The sequence below is a fragment of the Pan paniscus genome, chromosome 8, assembly GCF_029289425.2.
Source record: "Pan paniscus chromosome 8, NHGRI_mPanPan1-v2.0_pri, whole genome shotgun sequence".
In the NCBI taxonomy this organism is placed as follows: Eukaryota; Metazoa; Chordata; class Mammalia; order Primates; family Hominidae; genus Pan; species Pan paniscus.
In genome coordinates, this window is record NC_073257.2 from 128,199,870 (window position 1) to 128,213,049 (window position 13,180).

General features: G+C 34.9%; 1 protein-coding gene across 2 annotated transcripts in view; it reads left to right on the forward strand.

Annotated features, from left to right (window-relative positions):
* The first annotated feature begins 461 nt into the window (after positions 1-461).
* CCDC172 (coiled-coil domain containing 172) overlaps positions 462-13,180 on the forward strand; it is a 55,621-nt gene continuing 42,902 nt past the window's right edge. Inside the window, exons 1-3 of one of the 2 annotated variants that reach the window (XM_055093379.1) lie at positions 462-688; positions 970-1,113; positions 1,326-1,411. In XM_055093379.1, coding sequence (XP_054949354.1) covers positions 595-688; positions 970-1,113; positions 1,326-1,411 — 324 coding nt within the window. In that variant the 5' untranslated portion in view covers positions 462-594. The remainder of the gene's footprint in view (positions 689-969; positions 1,114-1,325; positions 1,412-13,180) is intronic. The other variant, XM_055093380.1, reaches the window with a different exon arrangement.

Genomic DNA, 13,180 nt, shown 5'->3' on the forward strand with positions numbered 1-13,180 from the left:
AATTTTTGATTTAAAAAATCCCACGCAGAAGTCCCAAAGGTGCCTTTCATGTTTAAGCTTTAATTAGCAACCACTTTGGTCTCTGACACATATTGCGCAGATATTGAAGTGTTAATATTACTGCAGCTTGATTACAAAAGGCAATGATTAATTTTAAAGCAGACAAAAAAGATATGCCCTGATTACAAAGGAATGATTAAGGCGGAATGTCAGACATTGCACATTTATAGCAGTCTTTGCCATCGTCAAAGGATAAGACTTTGTAAAAGTTTATATTTAGAATCACAGTTACTTTGTACTTTATAATATTCAGTGTTTGCGCCTTGGATACCGGGCAACCCTACTCCAACTGGGCCTAAGACCTTTGGGGTTCACATGCCCAGGGCAAACCCGCCCACCACAGGATGGTCCCAATGAGCCGCCGTAGTTTAAGTTCTCACAGGCAAGGCCCGACCTGAAGCACTGGCTCTAGCCGTAGGGAAGGTTTTGGCCGTGGGTTTTGTTGGCACGTACCATTTTGCTGAAAGACAGAGCACCTTGAGGACGTTACCCCTAAAATGAGAGAGGACTGGGATTGAAAGGCTGACTACAGAAATGGCCGCTGCCCAGACGCCCTCAAAAGCCAAGGTCTTGGCAGCCTTTTTATTTGCCGCCAAAGCGAAAAACAAACCCAGGGAGGGACGGAGGCGTGAGTCAGGGGTTCCGCCAGGGAAAAAGGCAGACCTTGAAACTGCCCTCTTAGGGCGTGAGGGAGAAAAGCCCGGTTTGTAAACTGTAACGGGAAACAAAGGCTGAGGGCAGGAAGGGGCAGCAGCGGCCAGCGTCCCTAGACCCTCAGACCCCTCAGACACCTCAGACACCGTCTGGCGTCGGGCTCCATCTTCTTGCTGGGCTGGCGACAGAGGGTTGGAGACAGGTCTATCTGGGAATAGTTCTAGAAGAATCCATCTTCTTTATTCTGCTTTCCAGGATCCTCAGGGTTGGTTATAAAATATTTAAGGGCGAGAAAAGGATCGCAGGAGCCAGGCCCTGAGATGAGCTTGGAGTCCCTGTTTCAGCACATCATCTTCACCGAGCATCAGGCGGAGGAGAGTCGCCGTTTGATGCGAGAAGGTCGGGGTATTTCTGTCCTTTGCATGGGGCCTTTTGTCTTCTGGTGCTGGGTGCTTGGAGCAGAAGGAAATCCCGAAGGCAGTGGTCAGAGCCGTTAGGGGAGCTTGCATGCCATGCTGAGGGAAAGATAGCTGAAAGGTGGCTTATCAAACGCCACCAAAATGGGGACTTTAGAAAGATTGATGTGTTTAAAGATTTAATTTTTATTACAGTAAGGTCGGAAATAACCAGATGTCGTGAAAAAATTAAGAAAGCAACGGAGGAGCTGAATGAAGAGAAAATCAAGCTGGAATCTAAGGTATTGAAATGTAAAGCATACTAATTATCACTTGAAAAAGCCTGCCTTAACTTGACTTTTGGGGGATATTTCAGTGTTTAACCAGTTGTCCTTCAAGTAGGAAGCACGTTACTCTGTGCTGGCTGTTTTAGTTCCATGTTGCCTGGTGATGTTTAAAGTTCTGAATCCCGTGACACCTTCAATTCCAATACGAATTTGCCCTAAATAAACTAAGGTAATGAAGAATTCATTGTCCATTTTGTGGGATGGCTAAGGTTTTAAAAGAGCACAATGTCATTAGAAGAATCATTATTCCACTTATTTAATAAGTAGTTGGTGCAGTATATACATTTTGAATGATAAATAATTTGTGTGCTATGTTGATATAACAATTGCATGTAAATTTCAAACAAGCCCCTGCCTTTAGTTTTAAAAGTCTCTGCCACATTTTAGACATGCCTTGCGTCCGAAGTATACCTTTTCCATTAGCGTTTCTCTCTTTCCTGCAGCGTTTGTAATGTTCTGTTATTTTAAAAAGAAGCAAGAGAGTCTGATGGCTTCTTGAAGGATGGATAGAATTTTGAAGAGGCAAATAGAAGGAAGTAGTAGGAGGAAAGCGTTCCAGACAGAAGGAGGAGGCAGATATGTGCAGTGCATATTGGGAAAGGAATCTAGTCAAAGCAAAGGGCTGATATCTGGGAATAGCAGAAAACCGTTGCAAGTTCCTGATCAGGGAGCAGTAAAAGTGGGTTTAGGTAGCCTAGTATGGTGGCACATGCTTGTAGTTCCAGTTACTCAGGAGGCTAAGGTGAGAAGACAGTTGTTCAGTTTAATGCCAGCCTGGGCAACATAGTGAGACCCTGTCTTTAAAAAAAAAAGGTAGTTTTAGGAGGCTCTTTCTGAGCTCTGATTGGGAAGATGGGAATAGACAATTAGGAAGCTAAGAATATTATTTAAGTGTGCCACAATGAAGGCCTCGCTATGGGTGGGGACAGAGAGTTATTCAAAAATATTTATTAAGTACCCAGTGATGAACTAAACAAGCACTGTGTAATATGAAGTCTGTTTGAGGAAGTCTGTTTGCTTCAAATATAACTATTTTAACTTATGACTTTGAGGAATTTTCAGTTTTCTTTGGGAATGAAACAATCAGAGAACACTTCTCCATCTGGCGAATTTCAGCTTTTCTTTCCAGGTGTTGCTCAAACATCACCAATAAAGCCTTCTTTATTTATAAAATATTTATTATTTATACAATAAAGACATCTTGGTAAAATTTTAAAATTAAACAATGATACATACTTGTATTTGTGTTTGTATCCCCCACTATTTTGTGAGCAGCGTATCTGGAATTTTTTTCCTTATCCATCTTTTATTCTCACTGCCTGTTATCTAACAGTATATAGTGTACAGTAGTGTGTTGAATGAATTGAGTACTAATAGTTTGATAGATAATAGGGAGAGTCTTTTAAAATAGAATTTGTAACTGTTATTCAGTGAGATCCTTCCTCCTGTTTTGCCTGTGAATAGTAGGTAAACTAGCTGCTACCAGCAATGCTGAAAGCTGGTGGTATGGGCAAAACATTAAGAATGTTATGATGCAACTTTCTTTCTCTTGAAAAGGAATTAAGACACTTTCAGGATTGATATCTAGAAGCTAATAGAAGTAATGGGCAAAATATGAGCATGTACTGTATGCAGGGGCACTGTTCTAAATGCTTCTCCTGTATTAACTCCTTTAATCCTAACAGGAATCTTGTGATGAGACTCCATCATTATCCCCTTTTTATGAGTGAGGAAACTGAGAGGTAAATGACTTGTCCACGATATATAATTCAGAAACAATTAAACTACCATAATAAAAGTAACAATTGAGTAATAACAGCATATTTTATTAAAGCAGATTTCTTAAGCTCACATTAAACGTTTTTCGTCATGACATTCATGTATAATAATATAACTGAAGTTTTGTATCTTGTTTAGGTTAATATTTTTAAAAGGTTGCTTATGCAAGTTTTTGTACAAAATGCATTTTTCCTGGATTGGTGAGGATATTGACCTGATATAATATATTTTTTAATGTTACTCTGTAATATTTTCTTTGTTAGCAAAGTTTTGTTTTGTCTGCAAATGGAAATGTAATTTGTTGATATATACACATACATTAAAAAATGTTGATTCAGTTGTTTTTACTAGAAAGAAGACAGAAAAGGCCTACTATTGTTTAGAAACATTTGTTGAAATTACTAATTAATATAGGTTCATAAGCATGCATTGCTTTTTAACCAGCTCATATATGTGGGTAATAATACATTTGTATCTTACTAATAAAATTAACATATGAGGGTCACAGTTCATACAATACTAATTTATAATTGAAATAGTTTGATTTATATTATAGTCAAGATGGTATGTATATGTGCATAAAGATTTTAAAAGTGGAATCACAATTATAATGCAGATGACTAATGGGAAGAACTGAAGAACTAATCCTAAATTGATTTCTTGTTTCTTTTATTCTGAGTTAATTATATGTCTGCCAATAACAATGAAAATATATTTACTTGAATACTTGACTTGGCATTTATTGACCCATTTATCAAACAGTAGCAGCACAAGGAGAAACTATTAATAGAACATAATTTGAATAGAGTAGTGCTTCAGCTATTGTACAGTCATACATTCAGAAAATTTGGGGGGCATTTATTTTGGATGTTGATTCTGGTCAATAAATGCATTTGGGAAGTACAGTATTCATTTTTTTTCTTTTATGTAAAACCCGGATAGCATGTAATTAGAACTTGAATGATAGCATTTGCCTTGCAGGGCTCAATGAGTCTTTTAAAATATATGGTTGCAAAAGTCTCAGGTTATATAGTATGAGTACTTTATGAATTGGACAGCTACACTATGCCTGGTTAGGTTTGGTAATATGAAAACAGAAAAATGAGAACATGCCCTGGATTTGCATTCATGCTTACCAATACACCCAAAACTTCTGATAGTTAAGGAAAAGTTGTATAGTATTGATGACAGGGCAAACCAAAATTAAGGACTGACAGAACATTGGTAGTTTCTTTTAAACGTCTAAAAGAGCTTCTTCTATTTTTAAAAATGGCATATAATTAAAATTTTGACATTTAATTTTTATAAACATATTACATAAAACTCAATATAATGCCATATTCCCTTAAGAGGGAGTAAATGGAGGAAAATCTGAGGCTATTTTGTGAATATTTTGTTTATTTTTTCTGTTTCCAATTTTAACTTGTGTAAACACCATAACAATAATAAAAGAATATTTCATGAATTTTTAAAGGAAAATTGTATTGAAATTAAAAAGTAACTTAAGGTGGCCCCATTTACTTCTTTGCCTCAATATGTATGTGTTCTTTTTTTTAATTGGTGAAAGTTAGGAAACCTCCAGAACAGCAGGCAAAGTCATATCCTTTAGTACTGTACTACCTAATTGGAGAAAGAACAAAATCACAAATTATTATCATTTATAGTATTGAAATGGAGTTTTGTAATTGGAGTGCTTTTTTCTTTCTTTACGCTTAATCAAAAAAATTTAGATCCTACCAATATTTAATTTTATAGTTGGCAATTATTCATTCAACAAACATTCATTGAGCAACTGCTAAATCACACTATGAATACTTGGCAAATAAATTATATAACACCTTCCTTCCTGAATTACAGGATTGACATCAAGCAATTTCAACTATATAAACCTAACTGTAAACTCAAAATTTTTGATGTTCTCATTTAAAGAAAAAATTTGTTTCCATTTTCTCTATGAAATTCTATAAAGAAAGCCTTATCATATTTGTCATGAGTAATTATCCAAAACTTGGAAATAGGCAAAAAAGGTCACTGAGTGTCTTTTGAGTATTGTATTAGACATTGTCCAGTAGCTCACCTTCCTGAGGACAGTCAGGTTTATGGGGGTGTGAACCTTTGTACTGGGCTGTTTTTTCTTGGATATGCCAATCATTCTTTGACCCCAGGGCCTTTGCACTTGCTGTTTCCTCTGCTTGAAATGCTGATTCCATTAGCTGTTATTCTGTCATGCACGCTCACTTCATTTAGATCTCTCCCAGTAGAATCATGTGGGACTTTTAGTGCTAACACTAGGACAGCCCCATGCAAATCTTGATGGTTGGTTACCCTAAGTCTCTGCTCAGTTGTCACCTTAGAGCATTATTCTTAAAGTGTGATCGCTGAGTTCAAAGGGGTCCCCAAGACACTTTCAGGGAGTTTGTAAGGTCAAGCTATTTTTATGATAATACTGTACAAAGGTACCATTTGCCATCTTCTCTATGCTAATGCACACATTGACAGTGCAAAAGCAGCAGTGAGTAAAACTGTTAGCACCTTAACACAAATCGAGGTGGTGGCACCAAACTGTACTAGTAGTCATCTCGTATTCTTCACTGCCATGCACTCTCAGTAAGAAAGCAAAAACCGCTAGTTTTACTTAATGCTTCGATTGAAGTGTCAAAAATATTAATTTTATTGGAACTGATCATTGAGTATATTCATTTTCAATATTGTGTACGATCACATGGGAAGTACACCTAAAGTACTTTTATATTCTGAAGTGCCACGATTGTCTCAAGAGAGAGCATGTGTGCAGTTGTTTGAGATGCAGTATGAGCTAGCTATTCTTTTTCTGAAACGCCATTTTTACTTAGATAATTGACAGTCAAGTTGTAGTTATTTAGATTTGGGTGTTTGGCAAAATTTTCTGAAAAATAAATGAAGTAAGCCTAAAATGTCAAGGCAAACATCTGACATTCTTCTTATTATTTTGCCAATGATAATATGCAAGCTTTCAAACAAAAATTAGAATTTTGGAGGATTCCTATCTATCTTGTCACCGTAAGCTTGGCAGCTTCCTGGTACTTAAAGATTTTTCTGGTGAGTTCGTTAGTGATATTAATGAATATGAATGTTACTTTTGAAGCAGTATGTTTCAAGATGTTTCAGAATGTTACTTTTGAAAGCATATTATGAAATCTATCAACATTTGGAGGATCTGCATAATTCAGGGAAGCAGTAAGTAATGCATAAAGTTACAAAACTGTGCATAGATAAAAGGTAGACTCAAAGTGCAATGTAGACCAATGGATTTTATTATAACATAGAATGAAAAGTTCATTGAAACGGCTTTAGATTCCACATTGCAACTAACCTTTAAGGAGCTACCACATGGTGAATTTTGATATAGTATCAAAGAAGAATATGCACAATCATTTCCAACTACATATCTGTGCACTCCGTATTCTCCAACTGAAAAACGTATTACAAAAGATTGAGTAGAAGCAGATATGAGAGTCCAGCTATCTTCTTTTTTAATTTTTTGTTTTTATTTATTTATGTTTAAGAGACAGAGTCTCACTCTGTTACCCAGATTGGAGCTCAGTGGCACAACAACAGTTCACTGCAACCTCAAACTCCTGGCCTCAAGTGATCCTTCTGCTTCAGCTTCCTGAGTAGCTGGGACTACAGGCCTCTGCCACCCTACCTGGCTAATTTAAAAAATATATTGTTTTCTAGAGACAGGGTCTTGCTATTTTGCCCAGGCTAGTTTTGAACTCCTGGCCTCAGGTGATCCTCCCACTTTGGTCTCTCAAAGTTCTGAAATTACAGGCGTGAACCACCAAACCTGGTCTCAGCTGTCTTCCATTAAGCCAGATGTTAATGAGATTTGTAAAAAATCTATATGCAACTCCTTTTTCTAATTTGTTTTTGTTTTTGGAAAGTCATTTTTAAATACAAATGTATTTAAAATGCAATAGGATTATTGTTATTAAATTATTGTTTAAAACTTTTTCAGTTTTAATTTTGATACAGAAAATATTTCTAGATATAATTCATGAAAACAATCAAACAAAAAGAAATTCTCAATAACTTTTTAGACTATGAAGAGGTCAAAAGACCCAAAAATTTGAGGCCCCCTCTCTGTAGAGGCCCCTCCCTGACCTCCCTATATAAAATAGCATTACCATCTCTCCCTGTCTCTATGCTGTGTGATATGTACCACCTCTTGGCATATTTTATATTGATCTGTTTATTATTTGTCTCCCTCCAGTGGAATGTAAGCTCCACAAGGGATAGAAATTAATCTATTTTGTTCATTGCTGTTATTCCCAGCATCTAGAACAGTGCCTGAATAATAGTAGGTATTAAACAGACATTTAGTGAGTGAATAAGTTAAAATTTTTCTCATAGAATTCTGTTTTCTATTTTCCTCTGCCTTGAATTCTACTTGTTTGATTTGATGCCTTTTTTACATGGTGGTAGATTTTCTTATTAACTTTAAGATTTATTATTGATTTTATTTTATTGAACTTATCTTTAGAAGAACTTATCTCTCCTGGCTGTTCGACATATTCCTTTGATAGAAAAGATGTCCCTAGGAAGCAGTTTCACCCCTGCTGCCAGGGCCTCACAGGTTTCCCCTGTTAAGGACCAGTTTTTATGTTAAATTCTGAGCTCAGGATTTCTGCACTGTATGGATAAGAGAATCTCAGGGTTCAAATTCTCAGGATATGACTCCTTTTCCACTCATGGCTCAATGGGATATAGCTCACGTATACACTGCATCTCTAGGGCAACAGGTGGAGTTTTGTTATCCATCTTTCATAACTGGCATAGATATTTCTCAATTCCTGGCAGTACAATGAGTCCAACCCTGGCTCTCTTTGCCTGTGATTTTTGTTCTTATGTGGGCATTTAAAGCCTAATCCCTAATGCCTGTATCCTTTCTGAAAGATGCTCCTGTGGGCTTGAATTTTATCACCATCCTTACACTGAGCTGTCTATTTGTTTCTTGCATGAAGATTTCCCTCCTCCTTTTGGCTTAGCTATGTAAATGATAAATATTTTAAATGTAGTTAGATTTTATCTAGCATTTCTCTTTGTTTGGAGTAGAAAGTAAGTCCTTTCTACTTTTGCTTTTACTGCCATATTAACCATAATTCTGCACTATAAAACTCTTCAATGCCTCACATTGTCATTCTTGAGTTCTTATTTTTTTATTTGTCTTTTGATGAGTCTGTAATTGTAATTTTGTAGGAGGAAGTTGTGAATGATAGATCTTCTAAGCTATTAATATCTGAAATTTCTGTTATCTTCACACTTGCATGGAAACTTGTCTGTACAGAATTATTGAGTCAAACCTTTTTTTACAACATTTTGTGGATCTAGCACTATTATATTCTGAAATTTATTAATGCAGAAGAGAAGTATTGAAGTCAACCTGGTTTTTAAAAATCCTATTTTAAGGTAAGCTGTTAGGTTTTGTTTTCTTCCCTGATTGCTTTTATGATTTTAAACAATCTATAATTCCAAATTTGGTACAGATATATTTTTTTTTTCTGGAACAAGGGTGAGCCTTCCATTTTAACCTCAGCTATTATTTCATGGAGTTTGTTTTCAATACACCCATTTCTTATAATTTAGAAGAGCTTTATTCTCTTTTCTCTGAATTGAATCCTCAGAAGTCTGGGAAAACTTTGTATCCTTTACATCCCTAATTCTATCTTTTGCAGTATTAGTTTTAGTTATTTAATGCTCTCTGCAAATTTAAATCATGTGTTGTCTTCTCTTTTTTAACACTTTAATTTTTAAAAATCTCAGCTTGTTCTGTTTCTATCTTTCTCTGCTATGTCCTTCCTTGCTCTTGTTTTCTAGTGGACATGTCTTTGTTTGCATCCTCTTAAGAACAGTAAGTAATTGATTACAATTTTTTTTTCATCCTGTGCTCTTCACTGTAATCTTTTGGATAATTCTCTTTATCTCTTCTGTTAACAGTATTTTTCATAGGGTTCATGTTGTTATTCTGTGAGATTTGTTCAGACCTGCAATTTGCCTATAAATACAATATATAAATTGTTTTTTGTCCTGTTCTCATTTTCTTGAATACTGGAAGAATCAACTACTTTCTTAGAGCTAAAGCTGATTGACAAGCTGATGTGAGTACCCCCCAGCCCAATTTCTAGTGTTCTTGTAGTGTAGCTTTACTTGCCTGAGATATGATTATTTCTTGCACATGTGCCAAGTTTTCTTATTTGTTGAGGAAGATGTATGTTTTAAAGAATGTGTGACATTTTATAGTTCTTCCATTAAAAGCAGTGCATGAATAAACACTACCTCAGCATCCCTTTGTTTTGTATCCTAAGATGTGTGGTGATAGGTAAGGTAAGGTACTGCCACCTGAGTTGTCAAATAACACAGAAGTTATCTTACTTTAAAGTTGCTCCCCAGGAAGAGTCTTTCAGATTAAAACGTATCAGTACAAAATGTTGTTGACCGGTCAGTATTTGTGCTTTGCTCGTCTTTCCCTAATCAGATTACTGTCTCGCTGAGATGAGCAGCTTTGGAGGAATAGGAGTTTTATTTGAGGAAAAGAGGAAGAATAATTTTGCAGTTTAGGGGTTATTTTGAAAAGAGTTGACTGTGGACTTTGGAACAGGAGGTGAGTTCTGAAAAGGTGAGTGGGAAGGATCAAAGGCAACTGGCGACTTATAGCTGTGCCTGTGATCTGATGCTGATAGGAAGAATTTCTCATGTAGGCTTTGTTGCATATATGGTCTCATGGATTGTTATTGCCTGAATTAATATTTCAAGATAAGTTAAAAGGCTGTATACCTCAGTTTCCTTTGTTCGGATGAGTTCCACAGTTTCAAATGTAGTCTAATTTCTTCTGGTTAAAAATTCCTCCCAAGAGAGATAGAGGAAGGAAAGGGAGAGATGGGACCACCACAGTGAGCAAATGGATCAGATTATTACTCTAAAATGTTCTTTTCATTCTGAGCTCCCGCTCCTCCCCGTCTTTACTAAGATATCTCGCTTATGTTCCTACTGGAAAAGTGGGTTTTATTCCTGGGAAATTCTGAGGCCTTCTACCATTATATTTGGTGAACATGCAGTAGATTACTTTTCAAAATTAAAATAGTTTTATTGTTTTAACTCTTTATAAAAGTAGTGTTTATTTATTGCAAATTATTCCAAAAATAGAAATTGGCAAAAAGCAGAGTGAAAATCACCTATAATTCCACCACACGGTTAACGTTTTCATAGGTTTTCTTTCAAAATTGTTTAAATGGATTTATATTTTTCTTAAATAATTTGCTTTTTTCTATTTACTGTAACCTAGACATCTGAGTAAATATATATATATAAATAAGCAATTTTAATTGCTGCATAGTATTCCATTAAATGTTATACTATATTTTATTTAACTAATTTCTTATTGATAAGTATTTACTATTGTATTAATAAATTACTGTTTCTATCATCATTGCAGTGATAACCGTATACATACATCTTTGTGCACTTATCCTAGCTTTTTAGGGTAAAGCTTTATAAATCAAATTGCTGTGTCAACGGGTCTGTAATTTTTAAGGCTTTGATTATTTTTAAATTGTCCTCCAGAAAAGTTGTTCCAGTTTTATTCTCACAGTTTTACTACTCATACACTGAAAATTAATATGTATTATAAATATAAAAATGGCATCTTTTTAGTTTTAATTTGAATTTTTTAACTTATTATTTTTAATTTATATGTATATTTACCTATTTCTATCCTGTCCTAGTCTTTTCTGGTTGGCATCTAGCTTTTTATTATAGATATTCTTTCTTTATCATTTGTTGCAAACTTTATTATTTGTATCTTGGCTTTTTATGACATGATTTTCTAGTAAAAGTTTAGAGTTTTGTGTTGCTGGAATTTTTAATGTTTTAGTTTGTTTCCAAATCCATTCTAGGCTTGGGAAAGCCTGTCCCACTCCAAGATTTTAAACAATATCTTTTTCTAATACTTTTATAGTGGTTTTCTTTTTTAAAATATTTTAAAGAAAAATGACTGTTGTCACCTGAGTAAATGTCACATGTTCCCCATTGATTGGAAACACTGTCTTTATGATACAGTATTTTGCATGTGCGTGTGTATATCTATACTTGTATCTGTTTTATATATTCTATACTATTAATCTATTTGTTTTGGCACCAGTATATTATTGGCTTAAATATATTAGTTTTAAAATATCTTTGGCCCTCTGGAAGGGTAATTTCTTTTTCAGAATTTTCCTGATTCTTTTCTCGGTTTATATTTCTAGATAAATTTGAAAATCATTTTGTCAAATTAAAAAAGAACCAAAATCATTGGGGTTTTCATAAGCTTGCACTAATTTCATGTTGTAATTTATGAAGAATTGATGTCTTTATAACTCTGAGTCACACTTAAGAATATAACATCTTTTTCTGTTTATTCAGATTTTCTTTTAGGTTCCTCAGTAGAAGTTTTTCATACAGGTCTCAGATATTTCTTATTTGTGTATTTTGTTTGTCTTGATTTTGCTGTCACGAATGGGATATTTTCCACGCTTTTTTCTGTTTTTGTTGGTAACTAGAATAGATTTTGGTATTTATTTTGTTACTAGCTTCTTTACTAAACCCTTTTTTTATTTCTTGACGGTTTCTCTGTATATTTTCTTGGAATCATATATAATAAGGGGGCCAGGTGTGGTGGCTCACATCTGTATTCCCAGCACTCTGAGAGGCCAAGGGGGGTGGATCACCTGAGGTCAGAAGTTTGAGAACAGCCTGGCCAACATGGCGAAACCCTGTCTCTACTAAAAATACAAAAATCAGCCAGTCATCATGATGTGCCCCTGTAATCCCAGCTACCCGGGAGGCTGAGGCAGGAGAATTGCTTGAATCCGTGAGGCGGAGGTTGCAGTGAGCCAAGATCATGCCACTGCACTCCAGCCTGGGCGACAAGAGTAAGACTCCATTTCAACAACAACAAAAATATATATTTAATATGTATAAATATTATATTATATTATACATGTATTATATTTTATATTATATATAATAGTATGTAGTATATATTATATGTGATATTATATATTATATATATTACATATGATACATATGTAATAATAATAAGGCCACTGTGGCTGGAATGGGGCAAGTGAGGAGGTGACTGATAGGAGAGATGGCTGGAGAGGGAATGAGGGGGTGAAAATCATGTAAAGCCTTATAAGCCATTGTCAGGAGGTTATTTCTTTCCTTGCTAACTATATTAGGATTATTATGTCATAGTAAGTTATTCTTTAAGCATTGCCTCTGTGATTTGGAAAAGTATAAAGATAGATCTTTTTTACAAAAACCTTAATATCTGCTATCAATACAATATTCATTAATGTACCTTAGTATTTAGAATGTCTTTTATCATATAGTCATAATAATGATATATTTTTCCCAATTGTTATGGTTTTAGGAATGTGAAATTTTCTACATAACTCTTAGTTTTTTTTTTTAAATGTAAAGTTGCCTACTATGCTATGGGGCAGATTATTTAATCAGCAAAATGTCAGTTCCTCAAGGCTGAGATTATTTTTAACAACAGCAACCACAACAAAGAGGACCTATGTACTTTGCTTGCTTGGACCCTAACATTAATTTTAAACCCTCAGTCATTTTCAATTTTTAAGTTCTTCTGGCAGAAAAATACCTAAAGGCACCCAGGCAGCAAGAGTAGTGAAAAGTCACAAATCATGGCTTTGCTGAAAACTGACCTAGTTGACCAGATAAGTCAGCTCACTGGGAAAACTATAAGCTCCATTAAAAAATCAAATATCCCAAGAGGAATAAAACAAGGAAAAAAACTGTCTTTATTGCTGAGAGAAGCAGAATTAACCAGGGAGCTGGCACTACTATAAATTAGAATTTTCCAAAACAGCAGTATTTTCTGACAAAGCTTGGCTATTTGAT